This window comes from Colossoma macropomum, unplaced genomic scaffold, assembly GCF_904425465.1.
Source record: "Colossoma macropomum unplaced genomic scaffold, Colossoma_macropomum, whole genome shotgun sequence".
Lineage (NCBI taxonomy): Eukaryota > Metazoa > Chordata > Actinopteri > Characiformes > Serrasalmidae > Colossoma > Colossoma macropomum.
The window spans coordinates 1-16,541 of record NW_023495311.1 but is presented as its reverse complement, the minus strand read 5'-3'; the positions used below and the strand labels follow the sequence as shown (position 1 = coordinate 16,541).

At 39.7% G+C, this 16,541-nt stretch overlaps 1 long non-coding RNA gene and 1 gene segment (V, D, J or C); both read right to left on the bottom strand.

Moving 5' to 3' along the window:
• Nucleotides 1–183: 183 nt before the first annotated feature.
• Nucleotides 184–8,411, bottom strand: LOC118801723. The segment is given in 6 exon segments: nt 184–654; nt 771–1,085; nt 2,890–3,162; nt 3,840–4,157; nt 6,380–6,661; nt 6,781–8,411. Coding segments are annotated over 6 exon segments (1,602 nt in total).
• A 701-nt stretch (nt 8,412–9,112) lies between these two features.
• Nucleotides 9,113–11,350, bottom strand: LOC118801725. The gene is made up of 2 exons (XR_005006569.1): nt 11,215–11,350; nt 9,113–9,178 (listed from the first exon to the last, which is right to left on the bottom strand). It is a non-coding gene; the product is annotated as an uncharacterized LOC118801725 (long non-coding RNA).
• Between the last annotated feature and the right edge of the window lie 5,191 nt (nt 11,351–16,541).

The window sequence follows — 16,541 nt, the reverse complement described above, 5'->3', positions numbered from 1 at the left end:
CATATGATGTCGTATGCAATCATGCTTATTTATTGTTTCAAGTGTTGCAATAATAATATATGCATATGTGGCAATAAGCTCATATTACTGCGGGTCAGTCGTGATCACCTACCAAGTCCCCATAAATGCTTGGGAACATTAAATCAAATTTTAACCTGAGATGCTTTACCAATATGTGAGCACATTGCAATGAACACAAGCAGATTATGAACAAAAACAGAGAAAGCAAAAGACAGAGCAGAGCAATGTCCAGCCAGGACATATGGAGAGGCCAGTGTGTAAAGTGTTAGGACAGATTTTACAATTTAACTCTAATACTCATTATTGCAGGTGCCTGGCAGTTTGCTTTACGCATGGATGTTGTCCTTGTTGTCAGTGTGTTGCTGTTCTCCATGTTGGCATGTTTGACTGCACAAGTGAATTCTGCACTGTTGTACTGCAGTCCAGGCACGGTTAAGTAGCTGAAGACGGTCAGTGTGTTGTCCTTTTTGATGCTGGTCATGCTGTTGCCTTCTATGTACTGTCCACCATTTACTTGCCACATGATGAACACATCCCCGAGATCAGAGCTGCTGACCTCACATATCAGGGACACCATATCAGTGACAAGGACAGACTTTTGAGGCTTGTAAATGATAACAGAGGGGGTTTCGCCTAAATGGGAAAAGATCATATTTAAATTAGACGATACAAGATAGAGATACACACAATTCAGAAGAAGTGTTTTAATATGGTCTAAGAAGATTTGACTCCAGCAATAAAAGACTCACCTCCTTTTTTAACACGAATTCTGTCAGAGATTGTTGTTTGGTCTCTTGAGGTGGAGCAAATCACTTCACTACCTGAAAACCAGACGGACTCTTCAAGGGTCAGTGTGCTAGTTTTGGTAAATGATGATCTTGTCTGTGTAACACCACCAACACGAACATCACGAGTTGCTGGGCTCCGACCTCCAACTGTCCATGACACTGTTGCTCCTTCCACCTCCTTCCTATTATCACCAGTTATGACACACTCGATTACTGCTTTTTTGTTTATAAACAGGTCCTTTGCTTGTGGTGGATAGATTTTCAGAGAGAACTGAGCTACATGAAAAAGAAAAAAAACATATATCACTAAAATGAATAAAGAAAGTGAAGTTATATATAATTATAAATTAATTGAAATTAATTATGGCTTAATTGACATTATTATCTGGAAAATGATATACAGTACTGTATCAAAGCCCGAGATCATCCTTCATTTATTTCATTTCTAATGCAGAAAGTGATTTTTTTTCCCTTTTTTTGAAAGATATTTCTTGGAGATTAAATTAAAGACTATGATTAAAGGACAAATTGGGACTCTTAACAACCATGCAAGATTTGTCAGACCCTCAAAACTGTCCCCATCAAATAAACACCACATAAAGTTATCATTTTTGAGAGATAGAAGAAAATCAAGCTCCACTCTTGTTTACAATCCAATGTTTTTGTCAGCTTTTGCCTCCCAGCATGTGCCCCCGGAAGTAAGCTGCTCAAATACGACAGGACCTTTTGAGAGAAGTCCAAAAACAAGGGTACATCTGAGATGTTTTAGACCACCTTATGACCCTGACCTCTTCGACAGAGACTAGACTGTCTATCATTTCATCCACAGGCCTGACAATCATAATATTCAACTCATAATTTCATCAAAACTTGATGTTTGATGTTTATTTCCAAAAAAATATTATCTTCAGTAACAGGCAGTAATGGTCAATAGCAATACACTGCTAAAGACAATTTTATAATTTGTCTTTCCAATATTTTTTTGTTGTATTTATGTATTTTTCAAGACCTGATAGACACCAAAACTGCCCCATCAGATAAACAGCACTTAAAGCTTTCATCTTTGAGAGAGAGGAGAAAATCAAGCTGCTTCAGATCTGAAAACATCCACAGGTGTTTCTGTCCATCCTTCCACTGTGAGAAGACGACTCAGCGCTGTGGGTCTGAAAGGATGTGTAGCTGATCAAGAAGAACCTCACTGAGAAAAAGGTCAGGATATGTTTTTTTTTCAGTTATAGTTTCAAATGAAATAAATGAAGGGTGGCTCTGATTTTTGTGTGTTTAACTGTGATTTTATCACTGTTCTTAGGCATGACATGAAGTGGAGCGCCTAAAACTCCCTCCCCATGCTAAAATTGCAGTAACGCACAGCCTCGAGTGGATTATTGCTTTTATAAAACGGTGGCCAACATAAAATATGATAAAATACACAATGTTTTAGATAAGTTATTATTAATAATAATCAACCTAAACAAGTATTCCACCAAGAAATGTAGTTCCTTTAGAGTGCGGTATCGTTGCTAAGCAACCATTGACCGCTGAATAAGAGAAGAATGTTCAGTCGTCAATCACTGTAAACTGCAGACATTTCATGATTTTTAAAACTTTTTTTTTGTATAACAATGAACTTATGATAACACAGCACTGTTTAATGCAAAAACTTTCAGATTTTAAGTACTTTTTGGTCACCAAATCACCACCACTTTTCTCACACTGGGGCTGAATCTCAAACAGCTCCCTACTCCCTACATAGTGCACTATTTAGAAATTTAAATACTGGATCCTGCAGCCCAACAATGCAAAATATTGCCAAAAAATAATCATTTGGGATTCATCCACATTCATATTCGACAGCAGAAGCTAGAATTTCTAAACTTAACATTACACAGCACACTATGTAGGGAGTACGAAGCCGTTTGGGATTCAGCCTGGGTTTGACGCCACTTCTGACTGAAACACAGACATTTGAAGTGCATAAGGCTTTGAACACGGCTCAGCCAATCAGATTTTAGGACAGTAACTATCCATTTTATAATGTTATTTCCCCTACATAACCAGTCCAATGATGACACTAGATTACCTCTACACGACAGACATTCTGTGTATGTTCTGCCCCCGTGTGTGGCTTCACAGGTGTATTTGGTTCCCGGGCTTGAAGACTTCAGATCTGCATCGAGGACACTGACCGCTCTGTAAGAACCCGAGTCATTTTCTGTGGTTATCCAGTCTCGACCTCTGACTTCACGGTCATTCTTTTTCCATTTAATACTGAGGGCCTTTGGGTAGAAGTCCTCAAGGATACACATTATGGAGTGGCCAAATTCCAGCAGATGGATAGTTGGTGGAGAGATTTCTATAAAACAAAGAAAAAGATGCTTAATTTAACTGCAGTAAAACTCCAAGGATAAATAATACAAAACAGGCACTTATATTTGATGACATGGACGACATAGTCCAGATTTTTTCAGATATATTGACTGCCATGTTATCTATATTGCACGGTTGTACATCGAGAATGGCACACCAGACAGCTGAGTCAGCAAGAGGGGGAGAAAATGACTCTCAGTCATGTCAGGGGGGGGTCAGAGTTGAGTTGAGTGCTTGGATTATCTAGTGGTGACTGTGGCCATGCTTGACCTCAAAAAGGCAACACTGGGCTTGGAGAAAAGGCAAGAAGGGCGGTGGAGTCAAGGCCAAGAGAGGCCTTCATCTTCCGTAGGGGAAACCACTAGCCCTGGAAGAGGCAGCACTAGATTTGGTGGGCAGAACCCTGGGGGTGAAATGCGCTGTCAGGTCAAAAACACCATGACTTTTAATGGGCATGCAGCACCAGTGCTAGTGGACGGATCCCCAAGAGTCGTGGGTGGCGCACATGAGCACACTTAATGTCATCGATGCCACAATGGAGGAGAGTCTGGAGGAGGTTTGCATGACATCGGAAGTGATGCGTGAGCTGTGGCAGTGAAACGGATGCCACCAACATCTATAGTTAATTTAATTGGGATTGGGAAGATTTTCTGAAATGCTTACCTAGAACATTAACAGTTTTCTCCTCAGGTAGATCATCACATGGCTGTTTAACTCTGCATGTTACATTCTGATATTGTTCCCATTCTCTTGCTGGCAGAGTCAGTTTGCTTACAAAGAGCCGAGTGTTGCTGCTGAGTCGCTCCTCTGTCATCTCTTTACTGGCTTTCTTCTCTATGTTTCCACTCAAAACCCATGAAACTCTGGAGTTGGGCGCAGCTTCAGCAACACAGGAAGCTGTTACTGCTGAATGTGGCTGTAGAGACGGATTGAAGAGGCGAGGTTTCTCCAGGCGTATTGGTGGTGCAACTGATGGATGAGCTGAAAATCCAGAGAATATAATATGCGGTCAGTAATTTTAAGGCTTTCAGGGTTTGGAGGATTACTTTAAAAATGTATTCTGGTATAGATTACTTATTACTGATTAAAACTTTTATCTGTAACATAATCCAAAGGATTACTATTTTAACCGTTATGTGGTGTTGAAGTGTTTGTTACTCAGTGGTCTGGTGGACCCACTGCATTATTGGTCTTTTAAATCAATACAGTGATAACAATTTATGTAAAAATACCAGATGTTTAAAATATCACAAGTGTCCAGTGTAGGGTTCTCCTTTAGCAGCTGTAGCCAGTCAGCAGCCTGTCCATGTTGTCCACCCTCACACACACATATACAAACACATACACACACACAGACACACACACACTAACAGCAGGTCATGTAGGAGGAGAACAGAGTGAAGGACACAGCACCTCCACTCTTTTACTCCCAGCTGGTTCACCCAACACCACATGTGTAATATAAATGTGTGGGGGGTGAACAGAGTGAAGACACTGAAAATGGGTTATTTTATATGTTCTTCACAGAAAATGAGCAAAGGCCAAAAATCTGAGGTTAAAATAATAATAACTCACATCATTTTTTCTTTTGGTAAACATTGAAAATGGGTCCTGCAGACCCCAACACCACACAAGGGTTAAAGTAATTACTTTCCATCACTTTTAGATTGTCTTGTTACCGTCATATATAAACCAATTATCCGGAAAAGATGGGACAATTTGTAAAAATGCTATAAAAGCAAGAATCTGTGATTTGTTAATTCTCTTTCTTTATTTAACTGATAAAGGTAGAAATAAATGACTTTTAATGTTTTTGCTGATCAACTTAAAAATATATTCTTGTAAAAATGTTAATGGACTGATTAAGTTACCTGTAACAATGATCTACACATATTAACATTTCTGCTCCCACTTTTTGAAAACTTTTGAAGAAAGAAATCATGTAAGCTAAAATAGAACCAGCTTTCCTGCTAAGGAGTCTGTTTTCATGTTGTTATTATTTTGTTCCATGTTATTTTTCTTAGTTAATGTTAATGTTAGCTCACTGCAGCATGTTGGCAAAATTAGCTAGTAGTTTATAGCTGTGCAAACAGGAGAATTCTAAGTAGGAAGAAAAGAGTTTAGTTAGTTTACTTTTTGCACAATTTAAAATACATACAAATAAACACAGATAACAGTGTATAGAAGGCAAGGAGGGGGAAGCTTATATAAAAGTTAGACACTTCAGAAATAAAGGTAGTGAACTGTCACTGGGGCAGTTCCCCTCTTGCCACTGAGGTGGTTCCCCCTTAACGGTGCATCTCAGTACCTTTAGTCAGAGAACATAACTGAACCATAATCCACTGAAATGATATGTTCTAAGCTGTACTGACTCCACACACCCCGTCTCGCCTCCAAGCTTTTATTTTATTGTTCTGTTTTAAAACATTCAGTTATGAAAAGGTACAAATACGAACTTTTCACCTGGAAAAACGTACTTAAATTATATAATTGGACCTTAAAACCACTGTTGTACCTTTAAGGCATCATTTACATTGTCTGTACCTCAATGAACGAAAAATGTACCTGCACAGAACCTTTATTTCTAACAGTGCAGCAAGTTTATGTAGGAAGAAAAGAAAGTCGAAGAGTTACTTCCAGATCAAATCACTGCTGTAGAATCAGACAGTATGTAAAAAACAGGGTAAATGACTGATTCATCTTTGAGAAACTGCCAATTAAAAAAACATCTGAAATTTCTATAGTTTGGCTCAATAAAAGACCATGGACTGCTATCTGAGAGGGAGATACTACTTCAGAATGCTCTGCTGGCCGCTCTCTCTCCCCAAAATGAAAAATTCTACAAATCTACACGACTCATGTAACAAATTTATCATTAAAAATGGTAAATGTTGTTGAAAGGCAACGATTTTGCGTGTGTGCTCTTTTAATTTAATTCTGCTGGTGACCACCAGACTTTTATTTTTATAGTGTACCTGTAATGTGATTACTGTCTTTTATACTCTAACTGTAATGGAATACTGTTACATGTATTCCTTGAACCCAAGAGTCCAACAGGCATAGAAAAACTATGATAAATGTTCCCAGAAACTCATGAATTGTGTACATCTAAGGGTAAACAACAGTGAATGAATGAATGATTGAATGAATCAAACCCTGAATGTCAGTTTACAGAAAAAATCCTGGACATTTTCAAATCTTACCTGCACAAACACTGGTTCTCTTCTCCACTGTTTTCTGAAGATCAGTGACCTGGCAGGTAAATTCCTCCCCTTTGTTCCACTCTTCCAGCGCCACTTCTATCTCACTGGACACTTTCACGCGTCCATCTGCTTGGGGCACGAATTTACTAGAGGCACCAGTTCTAGTCCCAGATTTGGAGAGCCATTTGATCTCCGGCTTAGATCCAGTTCCAGTACACAAAAGTTGCTGAAGTTCTGATTTCCCATCATTGGGAACCACCAAGAGTTCCACAGAAGGGTCACCTGGACAGAAGCTCAAAAAGCTATAAAGGCCATTCTGGCTTTAATATCTTTAATGAAATAATTTGGTAAAAAAATAAATAAATAAATAAATAAATAAATGTACAGTTTTTCGTTCTTACCCCAAGTGTAAAAATAAAAATTCATGAAAGAAAGAAAAATGAAAACTGCAGCTGCCATATCAGCGTAACAGCCTTAGGTCAGACAATTACAGACGAGACAGAGCTAAAAGAAAACATAAAACAGTGCGATGTGGGTGGAGCTCTGCCTTTCCGGTAGTTGAGGAACTTCTCTTTCTTTGAATTGCTACAGTTGGTGACTCTTCTTAGAAAGTCTGGGGGACGGAAGTGGAGATGAGCCAGTAGATGAAGATGGGGGAGAATTTGGGCTGATTTTGGGCTGGGAGGTTCAGGTTGGGTGAAGTGGGGGTGGGGATGGAGGATAGTGTGGACTGCTCATGTGGATTTAGTGTCTCCAGCAGCTGAAACGGTAGAACATTATGAAGGTTCTCATCCAAAAAATGCAGCTCTGTCAGTGTGTTCTCAGTGAGGGGAGGATGTTGTGGCTCTGGAGTGATAGAGTTCTTGGGCTGTTGGTGCTGATGTGTCTCCACCTGGAGAAAATGAGGTTCTCTGTCAGAGATCTGACTCCCCTCTTGTTGGTCTGTAGTCCATCTCACCCTAAAAAACCTCTCTCTTCCTAAAAAACAGGTTAAAGTTGTCAGTAAACTTCAGCCTGTTTGACCTGCAGCTTTTATGGAGCCAAGTGTTTAATCCAAGAAGCTTTGAGAACGTATTGGTTCTCCGTGCAGGCAGAGGAACACTGATAAATGGCTGCAGGTTGGGCTTGCTGAATGTGTTAAAGTCCCTTTTTAATGCTTCCTCTTGTCATTGTTACCAACATCAACAATGATCTGCTTCACTGTTGTTTATTCAGACAGTAAAGCAGGTTTTCTTTCAGTTTGCAGACTGTGGTGTTTGGTGCACATTGAACTATGACTTTTTGGTTTTTCCTGGCACTAAAAGAGTCATCCCCAAAAACAAGAGTGCTGTGGCCACAGACTGGGGCCCTGTGGCTCTACTGGGAGGCTCTGATTGACTGATACTTCCGGTTCTTTCTAGGAAACTAGAATGTAGTGTTGCAGTGTTTCAAATCTGTTCTGCAAATGAAGTAACTGGGACCGATAATCTGCTCTGGCTTTGTGCTATGGTCTCTGAGCAGCAGCTTTAGCATTAGCTTTAGCAGGATGGGCTGTGCTAGCGGGGGTGGAGGATTAGACTGCAGAGCTGTACGTTAGCACGACATTTGTGTTTAGCTCCATTGCAGACCTATTGCTTGTTGTTCTCACATTAGTGCCTCCATCCACATGTTCCGCTGGGCCAGCTCTGTGTGTCTCCACTGCCCACTGCTCCATTAAAGCCCCCAGCTGCCTGCTGTCAGCACTCCCACACTCTGATACTCCTCGTGCAGCGCAGGAATGCTGGTTCTTAAACTACAATAAAAAAGCTCAGGAAACTTCCAATGTGATCATTTTTTGTAGTAGTTTGTTACAATTCTGACAGCAGATGTGCTCTGAAATATGAGAAGGCGTGTAAGTTTGTTCTTTGGTAGCCAGAAGGAACTTTTCTAATTCCTGTGTCTGTTGTACTGCAGTAATAAGTACAAACAACAGAAAAAAATGTCCAGTTTTAGCGTCGTAACGCTCCTAATTTGTCTAGATATAACAAGCTCAAACACTGTAGCTTGAAAAAAAGTAAAACTAAGAAAAGAAATTAAAGATAGAAGTGTCCGAAAGGCAGGAATGCAGAAGTTTGGGCACCCCTGGTCAAACTAAAATGTTCTGTTCATTTTCTAAGCAAAAATAAACACATCCTCTACAGAGAACAGCACATTTTAATGTCCAATCACTGTTTATTTGTTGAATTTAACATGTTAGCAAAAAATAAATATTTGTTTCTCTTGTAAAAAAAATTACAGTATATTTCAAATGTCCATTTCCAAAATAAAAATCTCAAATAAAATTGAAATAGTGCATTAAAAACCGAATGGACGATAGCATCCTCCGTACTCATCGGGTGCCCACTGCTCGCCAGCCTTCTGGACCGGTTTGACCACCATGGAGCTTCATGCTGTACAACGCTGTGCAAACCTCACCTGCATGAACTGACCCTACTGATGCTGCTTCTGCTGTCTGTCTAATTATAACCATTGCTCCACCTGTTTTTTCCCTGTTCTGTATTCTAATATTTTATACTAAAGCTGTTTCCTCTCCGGTGTCGACCAGAGGAGGATGGGTTCCCCTTTTGGGTCTTGGTTCCTCTCAAGGTTCTCCTCTTGCTCTTAGGGAGTTTTTCCTTGCCACTGTTGCCATTGGCGACACTCATGGAGGCTTGGACCCGGATTTTTCTGTAAAGCTGCTTTGTGACAACACCTGTTGTAAAAAGCGCTTTATAAGTAAACTTTCGTACATTCTTTTCAGCCACAGATTGCCTGGTGTTGTCGGAGATGTTCTGGAAAGACCTGAAGGAGACAGTAGAGACAGTAACATTAGCGTTTGTCTTTCTCTTCCTCATCACCCTAAACTACAGTATCGGCACCACTATTGTAAAGATGAGTTCAGAATTTGGGAACACTTTACTTGAACACTGACATAATCATGCCATAAACATATCACAGCAGATGTCAAATGCTGTCATGACAGATTTTGTTCAGTGATATAACAGTGTTTTGTTACGTGTTGTCTGTAATGGCACGACACTGAAATTACAATCATTTTTGGTAGGCATATTCATTAATTAACAGTAAACCTGTAAATTAACAGTGAAAATATTTTTAGTTTTCTCAATAATGGTAAAATTACAGTCCAGTTACATGTAATTTCTTGAAATACTGCCTTTTATTGTAATTCAACAGTTCATTAGTTCAACTATACTGCAAAAATGGTTCATCAGCTCAACCTAAAGAAATGTTTCATGTTGTTGTAACAAGCAACTGGACTAGTTTTTTCAACTCACTTGATTTTTTTTTTTTTTCAATTGCCACAATGGTTCATTCAAAGTGTTTATTTAGATTGAATAAACTTCACTTGTTGACATTATTTTATCATAATAATGAAAGTAACAACCCTTAAAATAAATCTCTGTAAAATCATCAGTTTTCTGTGAATTTACATTCTGTTTCTGTAAATTAACTGCAGTTTTAAAATATTTTAACACTGCAGTGAAACAGTTTAAATTTACAGTACTGTGACAGTGAAAATACATGACACTGTTATATATACTGGACATGAGAACACATGATAGCATATGGTATCTGCCATTATTTGAGCTGAGTATCAGGTGTAAAGTTGGAAACAGCTCCTCATCAAACTCCTCTAAAACTTACTGTCTGTCACTTTCTACACATGTTATATCTATAAATGCACTTAAATCCTGCTTTTACTGTCACAACCCTGTTACATTCATATACAAATGAAATGTTCAATTCCAAAATGTATAAACAAAGTCTGTCTTAATGTCTTATTTAATTAGTAAAATGTATAAAAGGCATCCACCATGTCTGAAACAAACCACTGCACAAAAGCTGGACCATGAGAAACAGCTGCTTCATAACTAATTACATAAATGCATGCAAATGTGGGGCCTCTTCCTGTGCAGGTGTGCTCTACTCTGTCTCAGGGACACTGCTGGCCTCCTACTTCTGCTTTTGGGGGGCTATTTCAGTCTTATTGTTACCTAACCCATCCACTCGCTGTGTGCTGTGCTCGCTGAAGCCTGTCCTGCACTCGAAACCTGAAAAAGGGGTGCGTCCTGAGGATAAAAGACATAGCGAACCATTAATGTAAGACGTTTCATTTGCATGTTTTGTGCCGTTGTTGTGAAATATCGTCGATACACTGAGTTATTCCGAAAACCAACCACTGTTTCGGTTTCAGATTTGAAATGCAAATGTTATTAATTTCGCTCCACTGATGTATTGACATTTATTTTATGTCTTTTTTATTATTTACTGATGTTTTATCCTTTTTTTTTGGAAATAGCCCACCTAGCAAATAAAAAACTGTTAAAGTAATAAAACGAGCGGAGTGTATTCATAAGAAACAATAATGCCCTAAAATAGAAAAATGACAACAGATGTGAACGTTTTAGACATTTATTAATAATTACGGTCGCGTATACATATTCTTAATTGGCAAAAAGTTTACTGGTACAAGTGTATCAGGCATTCCGAGGTGCCTGGTGCACTACCCTAAAATATCCAGCCAACAGTGGTCCTGTGATCAGAAGCAGGTGAGCAGGTGTGTATTAAAGTGGTCATTAAGTGTACAGTGTCTAAAAACCTCACAAACACTGTTGTGTCCGATTCATCGCACCAGCACAACACCAACATGTCACTATCACGTCAGTGTCAGTGCTCAGAGAGATCCACAGTCCTAATCTAAACTATCTGCTCAGTGGTGGTCCTGTGCTCCACCTTTTTATTTTACTATACCAATCAATTTGATTATGCTCCTTCAAAATGTTAAAAATCCCCAAATTAATCATTTTACTACTCACTGTTGGCGATGGACCCTCATCAACAAGGGCTGGAAGGACGTTTTCCCATTCACTCTTTCCTCCTTTGTCAGTTTAATAGCAGCTTTTCCATCAGTCTTCATGATGCTGCTTTCACATCTGTCCTCTCAGCCAATCCCACTATCTGCAAGACAATTGAAATAACACACAATTAGAGAAGCTTGAGGAAGGAAGCACCGCCCAGGTTAAGATGCCCCCTCCCCTATTTTCTCTCTGGATGAAACAATAGAGACAAATCAAACATTCATTATGTTATGATATAGAGATAATATCATAACATTAATGAAATATTTTAAGGTAGCAGGGTCACCATCGCTCTGCTGAGCTCACGTTAACACGCCACCTGCATGTGCTAATCCTGAGTGTCTTAACAGTGAAGACAGCAAAGAGTGAAAGTGCCACAGATTGTTCCCAGCTACAAGCTGATATTACACCTGTGTAATGTAGCAGTAAATGCCACATCACAGCTTACTGGAACAAATACAAATACAGTAAAAATGATTCTAACAACAATGACATTTTGGAAATGTGAAACTTTGCTCCTAGTTGTTTTCAGCCATTACATAGATTTATTTATTTCCATCAGCGCACCTGTTTTAAAGTAAAATGAACAGATTGATGTGTAAAATCTCTACTCATCATAAGAGTTATTTGTAATTATTGTAAAATAAGAGCCTCTTTACGCCTTGCATTAACACATTTCATGTCTGGATTGTATCTGAATAAACTTTCTCTAAAATGTGTCCCCAGTGTGACCAGAATTTTAGGGTCGACAAGCCTGGCTTTGACACTTTCAGGGCCCCAGCATGCAAGAAACTTTCAGTTTGGGCCTAAAGTCAGCCTCACGCGTCCCCTGTCTTTCATTTCACCGCCTATTCTCATGTGTTAGTCAGTGCTCTGCAAACGCGTTTCCACTCATGTGATTGTGTGCAGATAACAGAAACGCATTTCCTTTACATTTGTATTAAATTAGGTCAAGATGTGTCTCCCACAACCTGTGAATGTGGTTTGAGTGATCCAGCACAATGAATCCTGGGAAGTGTTTACAGAAAGCTTTACATATGATCGAGTGAAATCCGGACAAGGTCTGATCGCCGAAAATGCATTTTAATGTTAGATGTAAACAGGACTTCAGTGTTTTCTGAGCAAATAAGTGTTCATCTCCCAGAATAAATAGCTTTTTACACCAAATTTTCTCTAAGCAGAGTCCACTTATTGTATATGAGACAGCAACACATTTAATTTAAACATAATTCATCTACCATCATGTACATCTACCTAGCTGTTTTAAGTGAGTACAGTGTGTTATTAGCCTTGCAATCGAAATAGTGGTAGAGACAAAGAGGCAGGAACTCAACAAAGACAGAACACTATTGACCAAAATACTTACATACATCATCTAAACCACTTATCCTTCTGGGTCGCGGTGGGGTACTGGAGCCTATCCCAGCTGTCACCGGGTGGAAGGCAGGATACACCTTGGACAGGTCGCCAGTCCATCGCAGGGCAGACAGACAGACACACACACTCACACCTAGGGGCAATTTTAGCATGTCCAATTGGCCTGACTGCATGTTCTTGGACTGTGGGAGGAAACCCACGCAGACACGGGGAGAACAGGCAAACTCCACACAGAAATGACCCTGGTCACCCAGGAATTGAACCCAGGCCATTCTTGCTGTGAGGCACATGGCGCTAAACACTGCACCACCGTGCCGCCGACCAAAATGACCAAAATACTGATACATAAAAAAAGAAAGACAAAGGGTCATGAATAAAACTAGAAAAACAAATGACAGATAATCAAAATGGGCCGTGAGAGAACAAAACACCAAGTGAACACAAAGCACACAAGCAGGGGTCCAAACTGGAAACACCCGAGACTAATGAGGGAATGGGGCTACAGACAACACACAGGTGAGACAGATAACAAGAAGGCAGGACTAGGGAGGAGACACAGACCAGAACAACAACAAAAGCACATGGCTGACATAAACAAAAGCACATGGAACAAGAAAACAAAGACTGAAACGGAGAAAGACAAAGACAAGGCAAGACAGGATGTTGCAGAAATTAGCGTAGAAATTTAAAATCACTGTAAAACACTGGGAATAACTACACTACCCTTACCTCCCTATGGAAAACTAATCCTGTTCAAACCCATATTGGAGCTGGATTAGTTTTCCCTGAGGAGGTGTTGCATTTTGAGTGATTTTAATCCAATACGAATGTCCATTAATCCATGTCTGTAATTTTTAAATTGTAATAGTCTGCAAAGTAATAATTCCAGAGTGAATTACCTTCTATAATCCCAGCTCCTCCAGTAGCATAAGACCTGTTTGAATCCACCTCCTGCTAATGTAATAACAAATAATTGGAAATAGAAATCACCACCTCTGTTTTTAAGTGACCGGGAGAAAAGGCTAACCAGTAAATTAGAGCTACTGTAATGTAAAGCATGTTTTGATGATGGGCTAAGTAGAAAGAGAATGAAACTAGGAAATATGTGTGAGCGAGTTTGAATGGCTCAATGCAGCTGATAAAATTAATAATAGCATATACCTGTAATTTTTCAGGTGCTCTGTTTGTCAGTAGAGGAGTAAATATTGATTGATTCATAAATATTGTTAGTTTGTACCTCATTCTGTTCTGTGTAGGTCTGTTTACTCTTAGAGTGACGGATGAAGCAAAGTCTTTTAAAGAAGGGAGGGCTGTCGTGGGAGCACTGGGGAGGTCAGGTGTGACGTTATCATTTGCAAATGGTTTATATGGCTCATTGGTCAGGTAGGAGGGTCTCTTTGTAGAACTTTACTTAGGGCCCCAGGGAGGTCAGGACCAGCTCTGCTTTTACTATCAAATACAGTTAACATAATATAACCTCACCTAAAGGATACATTAAAAATAAAAAACATGGACAGTGCTGATGAGATTACATCAACATGCTAGCTAGATGTTAGCCCAACCTTATCATACAGTGTGTCTGGAATGTAAGCAGGGTTTGAGAGGTAAATTCAAAATCTTATCAAAGTGTTTGGCTGCACATTTAGACTGTCATAACGGCAGACTTTGGGAAAGCCTGCCCTGGAGGGCACTTTGTAGAGGAGACTGTACAGGGAGGACTGACCACGTGTTATAGGGGCACTGTATCTCTATTCTCTCCATCACAAGGGCACTTCATTATGTTTTCTCACTTGGGAGGGCACCTAAGAGGGTTTATTCCATTGTAAGGGCAGCTATACGGCACCACCTCACATTTTCTCCACTGGAGGGGCGTCCATTAAAACGTGTTTCTGAATTTTCTTGCTCTAAACTGTTAGAAATAAAGGTTCTGTGCAGGAACATTTTTCATTTAAGGCACAAACAATGTAATGTGCCTTCAAACAGTGTTTTAATGTCCAATTTTGAACCTTAAATAAGTTTTTCCCAGTGAAAAGTTCGTATTTGTATCTTTTCATAACCGAATGTTTTAAAACAGAACAGTAGAATAAAAGCCTGGAGACGAGACGGGGTGTGTGGAGTCAGTACAGCTTAGAACATATCATTTCAGTGGATTATGGTTCAGTTATGTTCCCTGACTAAAGGTACTGAGATGGACCCTTGAGGGCTCCACCCCAGAGACAAGAGGGGCACTGCCCCAGTGACTGTTTAGTGCCTTTTATACTGAGAGTGTAGAGGGCACATCATCATAGTGTACTGCATAAGGGGCACACTAGAGGGCACTCAGTCGTTTTTTTCCTATGTGAAGGGCAGCCAATAGGGCACGTCCTCTTCTTTTTCCCACACTAGAGGGCACTTTAGCAACACTTTTTCAACGATGGGGGCAACAGGGCCCCCCTCCCCATCTGTCCTGGTTGCTGGGTCTCCTCTTTAATTGCACAAATACTGCTGATGTGCAGAGTCATATATGGAATATTATATTAATTGCAGATTCAAGTTCCAAGTGCCTTGATTGAAATTTTGGACACAAAAGAATTAAAGTGCAAAATCAAGGTTTATAAAAATCCTCAAAATGAACGATAGACATATGATGTCAGATGCAATTATGCTTGTTTATTACTTAAAGTGTTGCAAGAATAATAATAATATATGCATATATGACAATAAGATGAGGGTCAATCCTGATCATCTACCAAGTCCTCATAACCATTTGGGAAAATTGAATCAAATTTAATCTAAAATGCTTTATCATTATGTGAACACATAACAATAAACAAAAACAGAGAACGCAAAAGACCAAACTATGTCCGTCCAGGACACAGAACACACTGAAACATGCAGAGGCCAGTGTGTTAAGTGTGAGGACAGACTAGTCATTTGATTATAAGAACAATAACAGTGTTTTGGACTGATTAGATTCAGAGGACGGCACATTCAACATCATACTGCAAATGAAAAGCATAAAAATAATTGACAGAGGAGGCATCACGACAAATAGCATCTGAGACCATTCAGGTGAACTAGAGGAAGCATCTCAATCAGCCAGATACAGCTGCAGTGATGCTTCCTGACCGTCTCAGTCTGAGAGGACGCTCAGCGACACTCTATCACAGGACATGTAGGACAGTGGAGTTTACTCTTAGCAATTGTCCTTATTCTTGGCTGGATGTCATTTTGCATGTTGGCATCTTTGACTACACAACAGATTTTTGCACTGTTGTAATCCTTTCCAGTCACGGTTAAGTAGCTAAGTACAATTGAAGTGTTGTCGTTTTTGATGCTGGTCATGCTGTTGCCATTGATATAATGTCCACCGTTCATTTGCCACATGATGTACATATTTGCATGATTAGAGCTGCTGGCCTCACAAATCAGGGACACCGAGTCAGAGTCACTGACAGACTTATCAGGCTTGTAAATGATAATAGAGGGACGTTTGCCTACATGGGAAAAGATCATATTTAAATTAGACGATACAAGATAGAGATACACACATTTCAGAAGAAGTGTTTTAATATGGTCTAAGAAGATTTGACTCCAGCCAAAAAAGACTCACCTCCTTTTTTAACACTGATTTTGTCAGAGATTGTTCTTTGGTCTCTTGAGGTGGAGCAAATCACTTCTGTACCTGAAAACCAGGCGGACTCTTCAAGGGTCAGTGTGCTAGTTTTGGTAAATGATGATTCTGTCTGTGTAACACCACCAGCACGAACATCACGAGTTGCTGGGTTCCCTCCAACTGTCCATGACACCGTTGCTCCTTCCCACCTCCTTCTGATTATCACCAGTTAAGACACACTCGATTACTGCTTTTTTGTTTATAAACAGGTCCTTTGCTTGTGGTGGATGGATTTTCAGAGAGAACTGAGCTA